Below are 10672 nucleotides of genomic sequence, written 5' to 3' on the forward strand. Positions count from 1 at the left end.
CCACCGGTAGACAGTAACCCCTCCCCCACCTCATCGAAACCAAATCATCGGTGGAGGATTTATAGCCATTAAAGGGAGGTGGGTTTGGGAGTAGTTAGGAAGAGAGGAGAGGGAGTGAGGTTGCTTGGCTTTGTTTTATAAAGGGACAGGGAAGGCAAGTAGGCAAAGCTCCTCAGGTGATGGTCATGGGGCTCATGGGAGCAATTTGAGAAGTTGGAGCTTGGAGGTGACATAAATAGTCAGCGATGTGACATTTAGTAGTAATTGTGGGGACCCTTAAGGAAAAGTTGAGAGCCAGTGAAAATAGGTTTGGGAGATCGCATCTTCCATGGGATATTCGGCGAGCACCTTCTCCTTTCTCCCCTCTTTTGCGTTACACCTCTTCAACATTTGCTGACACACTACCTTTCCGTCGTCCTTTCCACCCTTTCCCCTCTCTTTCTCTTAAGGGCAAGTGAATGCACTGAGCATAGGGGTGCAAGCTATGGGGGTGCAAGCTATGGGCTGTGTTTGGTCTATATTATTGGAGTAGATTTTCGGTTTAAAATTCATTTTAAAATCTGATTTTTTTTATTTTATTATTTCAGAATGGATTCTAGACTCAAAATCTATTCTAAAAGGCGAATACCAAGCACAGCCTTAAAGGTTATGCTTGGCTTTATTAAAAGTTCAATTAGGGGTCCATGAGGTGCTTTAGGAGTTAGTACTCTTACCTATTTAACAGTGATGGAATGGAGATTGGGTTGTTGTGTTCTATTCTTATAGGGTAACCTCAGACAACAAATAATGCCGGTGGTTGTTTTGAGTTTTTCTATGTTTTTTTTGGGTGAATAGTTTTTCTTTGTTATTGTTGCACCAAGATTATGAACTTGACTACTATAGGCACTAATGATCTTTTAGATATGTAAACACAGGAGGTGAGATTGCGAATTGACTGAATAGATTTGTGGTCGTTTGTGAACTGAGAAGAGCTATCGACATGTGTTGGTATCTTTGGAACAAATAGAAGCATATTATTTGATGCCAAAAGGGTATTTTGCTAGTGAGATGTTCACCATATCATGTTCTTTTGATGTGTACTTATTTATTATTGGAGAAAGTTTTTTTCAGTCATAGAGGATGGTTCACTCACCATCCGGGTTCACCCACCCATATAAGGTTTTAGTATCTTTTCAAAATGCTCTTCTGATGCCTTTTCCTGTCCTTCTCACCCTGCAATAAATGGATTGGTGAAGGAAAAATCATTAAACTACTCATTTTTTTAAAGAAAATTTTCCTTCACCGTGAGTGAAGGGTTCAACCCCATCATTCGAAGGTCTTAATTAAACATCTCTCTATTTACGAATGGTCGAACGTATCTCAACTATTGCACGTTACCCTCTCCTATCCATTCGAAAGCCATGGTCAATATATTTCCTTCACCATGGCTTAAGGAAAACTTGGTCCTTCTTTTTTTTGTTTGTTGGTTGGCTGATATCCATGTTCCAAAACAAGTGAAACACAAAAAAAGTGAGACAACAAATTATAAAACAAACAAGGTCGCATATATTGATTAGATTTGAATTTGGTTACTAGTATATCCTATTTGAATTCTATCCTTTATGGTCCTACTCATCAAAGCTGACCAGATGTATCTAAGGGTGCAAGTTTGGCCCAGCGAGCCCGAGTCCTCCAAAACCATTCAAAATTTTCAGAACTTGGTCTGAGGTTAGTAGTCAGGCCACATGGTGGGCTAGGGTTGAGATTTCAAAGCCTAAGGTTGGACCGGATCAGATTTGCTTTAAGGCCTTAGGTGGAGCTTGGCTTGACCTACATTACCGTACATATATACATAGGTAAAAATATGTATTATATATGTATAGATGAAATAATGTACTCAATACCTATAGTACACATCCTTTTTTTCTTCCTGACACTCTCTCCACCTTAACTATGTGGATCCCTTATATACAAATCGATCGTGAGGCACTCCCTATCATTAATTGGAATTGTGATTGATCGATTCCAAGTTGAATTATAAGTTTTAAAACCTTGGTTATAATTAAGATGGTACCTGCTTCAAAAGTTGCTGTTTAGCTAGAGAATTTACATGATTAGGAATTGCATTTTGGACCTCTTGGTGCCACAACTGTTAGTTGGTGAAGATCATCTATGAAAATCTAAGCCATGGAAACCATCGGATCACTTAAATTGGCTACCTTAAACATTAGGGTGGATTTTTCTAAATAATAATATTCAAAAGCAACAAATGGCATTTTGTGAGATAGCCTTTTCAGTAGATGATCTTGATCTTATGTCAGGACAAATTGTCATACTATCTTCAAACGGTGTATCTAGTGCACGAGGCTTTAGCTACTGTAACACATTGCATGTATGTCATGATTATTTTATTAATATTTAGATGAAATTGAATATTTTTATACTTCTGTGAATTAATATTTGTATTATGGTGAGAATGCCTTATTATTCTTTGATATCATTTATATGATGTTGTTATATTATTTTATTGAGTAGGATAATATTTTATATTATAATAATGTATTTGATATTGTTTTATAATATACTATTACAATAATGATTATTTTAATGATATTTATAATATTTGAAATGTTTTATTATTATAGTATTATGTGAGTTGTATGCTTTTATAATGATTTATATGAATTCATATGATTTATATTAGTAATTAATTTGTATTTAGGTGAATAGTAAAACATGAGGTGGCAAGGTTAATAGTAACTAAGTTTAATTAAGAGCTAAAATATATTAGTAAATTTAAGTGTTATTAATTAAGATTAATGGGGACTATGATTTGGAAGCATTCTATTGGAACATGTGTGTGCTTGTATGGCAGCCACCTTGTTCAGCCTAAGGAGGAGGTGGTTTAGTGGAAAAGCCACCTAACACGTGGAAGGAGGAGCTAGCCTTGGTTGGGATTTAGTGGCAAGTTAAAGGACAGCCACCTAATGATGCATAGTCTATGAGGTGTCAAACAAAAGGGTTGGTAATAAGGGTCTAGTAAGGATTTGGCTATGGTAATAAGGATTAAGAAATTAATTAGTATATGTTAATCAAATGGGTTAGTAAAGTTCAAATAGAATATATAGTTGGGTTAGTTTTTGTTTTAAGTAATGTTTTATTAGGGGATATAAATAGGTTAATTCAGTTTGGAGATTAGCCTACGCAGCTCATCAGAACCGACTCTGAATTTAGAAGGAAAAGAAGAAGAAGAGGAAAATGAAGCTGGGTATTATTAATTAAAACAATTAGTGGATGAAATTATAGAAGAAGAAGAATGGAGAAGGAGAAAAGAATGAGATTTGGGAAGGAGCTGCAATGAACTAATGAAATTAGTAAGAGAATTATGATATGGGGTTGTTGAACCATAGGGAATTTGTCTTACCAAGAAAAAAAAAAAAACAACCATAGGAGATTTTGAAGGAAATCAAAGTCTGAAAAGGGTACCTGGAAGTTGGAGCTGGGACTACAAGAGAAATATTACACAACAGCATGGACTTAACAGGAACATTTGAAATCAAAATTCTCAATTGAATTAGCATTTAATTATGAAAGATGAGTGGGTAATTGAAAGGGGTTTTGAAAAATAAATAAAGGTAATAAACTAATAAGCAACTTTGGAGAAGATGCAATTGCATCCGTTGTATATTGAGAATATTCTGGAGATTATATATATACAACGCCATTGAAAACCTACTAAAAGTGTTACAATGTACAAGGCTGTAATAGGGAATAGATACAAAGAAATAGAAAAAGAAGGTGCGGTCAATCTTTCTCAATCCCGCTAATGAATTGAAAACGTGTAACATGCTAAGGCTCCCCCTCAAGTTGGAGCGTGAAACTTCTGAACGTCCAACTTGGATGTGAGATGAAGATACTGTTCACGACCATGTACCAAGTGGTTTGGTAAATAAGTCCGCTAATTGGGATGTGGTGGAGATCTTTGTAGGATGAATAAGGCCTTGCTGCAATTTATCGCGAACGAGATGACAATCTAATTCGATATGCTTGGTTCGCTCGTGAAAGACTAGATTTGCAACAATATGAAGTGTCGCTTGATTGTTACAAAACAATGGAATGGGTTGCTGTATCGGAATACCAATGTCATGCAGAAGGTAGGATAACCAGGTGAGCTCAAAAGGGGCCACCGCCATTGCCCGATACTCGGGTTCCGTAGAGGAACAAGAAATTGTATTTTGTTTCTTTGTTTTCCATGAGATGAGACTGTCCCCAAGGAAGACATAGTATCCTGTTGTGGAACGAGGTGTCATAGGGCAGCTGGCCCAATCAGAATCACAATATGCACGCAAAGTCAATGAAGAAGACGTTGGGTAGTAGAGTCCCTGGCCGACGGATGATTTGAGATAGCGCAGAAAACGATGAACAACATCAAGGTGCGGTTGTCAGGGTTGATGCATGAACTGGATTAAAATGTTGATAGTGTGAGCGATGTCTGGCCGGGTCACTATGAGGTAAATCAGACGGCCGACTAGGCGTCGATAAGTGGATGGAACGGATAACAGAGTACCTGTATCATCTGTCAATTGAAGATTCTGTTCCATAGGTGTGGCAGTCAGACGTGCTTCAGTGAGTCCATAATTAGTGAGAATATCAAGGACATATTTTCATTGACAGAGGTACAATCCCTTGGATGATCTAGCAACCTCGATGCCAAGAAAATATTTCAAGGATCCAAGATCTTTAATTTGAAATTTGGTACAGAGCATTGCCTTGGTAGAGTATATTAAAGCATTATCAGAGCCAGTGATTGCAATGTCATCAACATATAACACCACAAACACAAAAGCATGATCCCGACAAAGAATAAATAGAGAGTGATCTGCAGCGGAGTGGGCAAAACCAAACTCACATAAGGTGGTGGAGAACTTGGAATACCATTGACGAGAAACCTGTTTAAGGCCATAAAGAGACTTGTGGAGATGGCAAACCAATGTCTCCCCCTTATGACGATAACCAAGAGGTGGGGTCATGTAAACATCTTCGTCTAAGTCGCCATGAAGAAAGGCGTTGGTGACATCCAATTGTGCAAGAGGCCAATGACTGGCAGCGGCAAGAGCAAGGAGAACACGAACAGTAACCAACTTTGCAACAGGAGCAAATGTGTCATGATAGTCAATGCCCTCAACCTGGGTGTACCCCTTGGCGACTAAACGGGCCTTGTACCTTTCAATGGACCCATCGGAGTTCCTCTTAATTTTGTAGACCCATTTGGACCTAATCGGTTTCTTGCCCGCAGGTAATGGGACAAGAGTCAAGGTGTTGTTGAGAGTTAAGACCTGAATCTCAGATTGCATCGCATCACGCAATTCCTAGTGTTTCATAGCCTCAGTAAAAGTAGCAGGTTCAGTCTCAGTAGATAAAGAGGTAAGAAATGCCTTATGGGTTTTATGAAAATGATTATAACACAAGGAAGCATGTAAAGGATGAGAAGTACCTGAACCAACACTCATGCTAGATTCATGCGATGGTATAAGAGAACAGTGGTAATTACTTAAATAACTGGATGGCCATCGAGTGCGCAGTGGAAGAGGAGAGGGGGAAACAATGGGTGGGGATGGTGCTGGTGGAATCAGAGGCGGGGGAAGTTCAGACATGGGTGGAACGTTGGGTATGTCATCATCAAGGAGGGGCAATGGCAAGACAGGGTGGGTAACCTGTGGCGGGTCTTGTAACTGAGAATATGGGAAAACATGTTCATGAAAAATGATATCTCGGGTAACATAGGTATGTTTAGTCATGAGATCAAAAACACGGTATCCCTTCTGGCCATGCGGATAGCCAATGAAAATTCCAGGGGAGGCACATTGGTCAAACTTATGTTTGGGGAACATATTGCGTCCAAAACACAAGCTACCAAAAACATGGAGATGAGAAAGATGAGGGGGTTTACCATGTAAAACCTCAAAAGGTGTTTTCCCGTGGAGAACTTTAGTAGGCAAACGATTAATTAAATAAGCAGCCGTTAAGACACATTCTCCCCAAAATTGGATAGGTAGGCTGGCTTGAAAACGAATGGCGCGGGCAACATCAAGAAGATGTCGGTGCTTGCGTTCCACTACCCCATTTTGTTAAGGGGTGGAAACACAACTAGATTGGTGTTGGACACCAAGATTCTGCAAAAAACGGTTTGTTTGATCATTAAAAAAATTCTGTTCCATTGTCAGAACAAATGCCACAAATAGATTTTTTAAACTGAGTCTGTGTCATGGCAAAAAAAAATGTGTAATAAGTGTGGGAACTTCAGCTTTGGAAGACATTAAATATAGCCATGTACTACGTGAAAAATCGTCAACAATGGTGAGAAAATAACGAGCACCTGATAGAGATGTGGTGCGATACGATCCCCAAACATCCAAATGAATTAAATCAAAATAAGAATCAGTAGTAATTAAAGTAGTAGTAAAAAGCAACCTAGTCTGCTTAGTCAAAGGACAAACAGTACATGAACAATTATTGGGAAAAGAAATATTAGAGTCAAGAACTCGCAAACAAGAAAGGGGAATGGGTCCGAGATGGCCCAAACGCCAATGCTATAAATCAAAGGGAGCACCCGGTAAAACAGCAAAAGCCAAAGAAGATGGCAGCACCACATCAAGTAAGTAAAAACCACCGTGTCTCTTATCCGTCGCTAAAATCCTCTTCAAGCATAAGTCTTGAAAAATGCAAGAATCAGAGGTGAAAATAATAGAACAGTTAGTGGTGGAGGTACGTTTACTAATAGATAAAAGGTTGAATCAGGTTGAGTGGAAGCCGCAAGAGCCCATGGAGCATTAGAGGAAGATCCACGTGGAGTATTAGAGGAACCAGCATTGGAACCATCACATTTGGAGGTGGAGCGGTGCTGCCATGATTCAGGATAAGCATGTTTTTTAAAACAGCGACTCTCAGAATACCCATCTCTGTGGCAAAAATTGCAATGATAAGCGGGATTGGAACCCAAGCGAGACGAGCGGTCAATAGACTGGTGAGAGACAGCCATGGCAGCTTGTTCCGGAATCGGTGAACGAGTGTCATGCAAAGAACGTTGACGCTCTTCTTGAAGAAGTAACAAATATGCCTTATTAATCGTAGGTAGAGGATCCATTAATAAGATTTGGCTGCGAATAGCAGTGTATGAATCATTCAGACCTTGAGGATTGTTCAATTGAGGAAGGAGTTGGTTTTATGAAGTAACTTGAGTATCAAATTTGGAGAAGGAATTTAAGAAGAGTTTTAAGAGAAGAAATAAGTTAAAATTGGTAAGTTTTTTTTTTGATGAAGTTAAAATTGGTAAGTTAATTATCTCTTTTGATTGATAAGTTGAGGTGATGCATCATTGTTAATTGGAGGAAAATTGAATTAAGAAAAGGAATTAAGATTAATAGAGGCTATTAAACATTTGTAATCAAGTGGGGATTGAGTGTTGGATCGAGGCTGTTAAATCATAAGCTTTCCAAAGAGTTTTGTGTAATAAGAGGAAAATTCAGATTGGATTTAACAAGGAATCAAGAAGAATTGAAGAGAGGACTTGAGATCTTTGAACCTGGAACTGTGTTTTAAAGGGGATTTTCCTTATCAATTGGGATCTGGAATTGAGTGTAGAAGATTTGGAGTTCTAATTTGAAGAAGAACAGAAGAAGAGAAGTTGAATACCTAGGAATTGTTATGGAGCTGTTGTATTTCTGTAAAATCAAATGAAGAAGAATTTGGAAGGAATTGGAGCTGAAGGAATGTTTCCAAAAGGGTTCCAAAATTAGGAAGAAGAAGTTGGAAGAAAACTGATTTGGGTTGAAAAGAGAAGATAGGAGGTTACATCAAAACTGTTTTGGTTTCTAAGGAGTAATATCGTTTTGGAACTGGGATTGGGTGTATGAGTGGTTGAAACCTTAAGAGTTGCAAAAGAATTTTACGAATTACAGTGGAACAAGGTGTTAATTAACTGCCATTGTTGGAAGATACGCATTACAATTGATGAAACACACTAGCATCAAAGTGAGGATACATGACTATGTTTCTAATTGCAATGTACTTAACAACATTTATGAATAAAAGAGTACTTAATTATTATATAAGAAATGAATGATGTTTATGTATTTACAGATTGAATGATTGTTATGTTTTCACATGGATGTTTAATGATGCTAAACATATAATGATGTATTTATACAATGCTGAAATACCAAGAATGTTTCTACCCAAAAAAAAGGAAAAAAGAAATACCAAGTATATTGGAGTGTTTATTGACATTTTAGTACATGAATGAAATGATTTATGAACTTCATGCTATAATGCCAAGTATGATAAATAAATGTAAGAAAGAGATATTAAATGAAAAGGAAAGAAAGGGAATAAATGATGTTTGTGTATTTACTGGTTTAAATGAAAGTACATGGATGCTTGGTTTTGTATGCCATGAACCAATATATTAAATGTTGAAATGTTCAGTCTTGAGAAATGTGAATTAATATATTAATGTATATTGTGAAGAATGCTAAGAAATTGTCTTATGTCTTATGAGCTCCAAATGTTATCTTTATATGATGAATAAAAATGGAAAAGAAAAATTGAAGATATAAAATACACCTTTCAAATGTCTTATGAAACTCCAAATCTGAATTAATATATTAAAGTATGTGTGTTTGATTAATGGTTATTGTATTAAATATCCCTGTAGCTACCACCCCTAGCTATCCAGTAGGTGGTTATGTACTGTATAAGGGTCTTAAAGGAGAAAGTGAATAGACGAGGGATCCTCCCCTAGGGCTACGGTGCCTGAACACATGAAAGTACTAGAACGTGTTTATTATGATGTTTGATTAGACGATGGATACGGTCTTCCCTAGGACTATGGTGCCTGGACACAGGGAGTAGAACGCATCTACTAAGATGTTTATAGTAGATTGTCATGCAAGTATCTTTATACTTGCAGCTAATAATCTCCCTCCTGTACAACCTGAATCGGACCGAATTAGTCGAACCTAATAAATTCAGTTCAAATTGGATTATGGAAAGTTGGTTTCAAATTTGGCTCAGTTTTGATTCCAGCTTAGGAAAGTTGGTTCAAACCAAAAATGGAAACCAAATATGGATCGAAACCAAACCGAACCGAACCGATTGTTCACCCTAACACTCCCTTGGACCGAACCAATTGACAAGCTTAGCCAGTTTTCTTCTGACACTCCTTTACAAAGGTGTGGGTATAGAAAAAAGGGGGAAAAAAAACACAAATTTGTGGCTTTGTGATTGACTTTATGGGCCTACAAAGAGAATGACTTGAGATTGAGGTAAGAAATTAAGGGATCGCTTGCACCTTAATTGATTCCAGAAAAAGTATGAAAGAATCAGAAACCCAGAAATAGCTTTGAGTTACATAGAAGAAATCAAAAGCCAAAAGAATCTCTATCTCAACTGATAAATTACACTCTTACAGCAGTAATAGGCCAGCACCATACCCATGGCTAATCCAGCGAGAAGGCCCACGAACACAACTCCAACCAGGCGGTCGAAACTGATCAAATGCATTGCCACCACCATCATCACCCTTTGTGTCCTTATCGCCATTGCAATACTCATAGCTTGGGCGATCATAAGGCCTAAACGACTCGTCTACACCATAGAAAATGGTTCCGTTCATGGCTATGACCTCAAGTATAAACATCTGAACTCTTCGTTCAATTTTGTGCTTAAGGCTTACAATCCCAACAAAAAAGTCTCTGTTTTTTACAACTCTATGCAGGTGTCTGTACTTTATGATGATGAGCCGATTGCGTTTGATACCGTGGAACCTTTCTTCCAATCTCATCATAACGTTACCCTTCTCCAGCTCAAGCCTGTAGCGCATTCAGTTCCATTAATGGAGTCTGAAATCAAGGATTTGAAGCTTGAGAGATCTTCTGGAGTGATGGAATTAACCATTAAGGTGAAGGGTAAGGTTCGTCTCAAGGTAGGTTCTTGGAAATCGAAAGAACGGAAGTTAAGGGTTTCTTGTTACCCGGTGGACTTGCATTTTTCATCCTCGAAATCCTTCGAGAGAACCAAATGCGTTTCACACATTTGAGCTTCCAAGCCAGTTTGAACTTTGAAGTTCCACCACCATAGTTTGCCTTGTGTGTGTTTGATTTCCTTCTTTTGTTTAATTCTCACTTGGTTAATTCCTTGTTTGTTTCTTTGTAAATAGATTTTAATTTTGAGTTTTTTTTGTTTTGTTTTGGGCCAATTCTGATTGTTACGTCCAGTGGATCTGTAAGTTTGGGTTAGTAGGATTTGAGTTTTTTTTTAATTTGAATACTTGTCTCTTACTCATGGTTTCGGTATTTTGAGGGACAAAACGGTCCGATCCTGCCTGATACAGCTGATCCGTATCGATATTGATAATAGATACTAATTAAAACCCTGGTCTTACTCATGATCAAGGTTATAGGAATGGGTATCGATGGCTGTATGGTTACTATGGTTGATATTGATATCGATACAATATGGATTGGGTCGTATCAGTCCGTATCGTGCCTAGATTCAAAAAAAGGAACCACATTTTTAGCCGATACTCCAGATCCGTATTAATAATGTACTGGTATCAAGTACTACTCGGGGATACCGATATGTACCGGCTAGTAGAGGGAGGTGGGGTGGCACCTAAATTAAGAAAGGTTTAGGC

General features: G+C 37.9%; 1 protein-coding gene across 1 annotated transcript; it reads left to right on the forward strand.

Moving 5' to 3' along the window:
- Positions 1-9449: 9449 nt before the first annotated feature.
- Positions 9450-10100, forward strand: LOC122656684 (uncharacterized protein At1g08160-like). Its single transcript, XM_043851298.1, has one exon. It carries the CDS (start codon positions 9473-9475, stop codon positions 10073-10075), a length of 603 nt encoding a protein of 200 aa, XP_043707233.1. The 5' UTR covers positions 9450-9472; the 3' UTR covers positions 10076-10100.
- Positions 10101-10672: the final 572 nt, after the last annotated feature.

This window comes from Telopea speciosissima, chromosome 3 (assembly GCF_018873765.1).
Source record: "Telopea speciosissima isolate NSW1024214 ecotype Mountain lineage chromosome 3, Tspe_v1, whole genome shotgun sequence".
NCBI lineage: Eukaryota > Viridiplantae > Streptophyta > Magnoliopsida > Proteales > Proteaceae > Telopea > Telopea speciosissima.

What these genes read in the sequence shown, in the direction of transcription:
- LOC122656684 (XM_043851298.1), top strand. Translation starts at nt 9,473, where the DNA reads ATGGCTAATCCAGCGAGAAGGCCCACGAACACAACTCCAACCAGGCGG.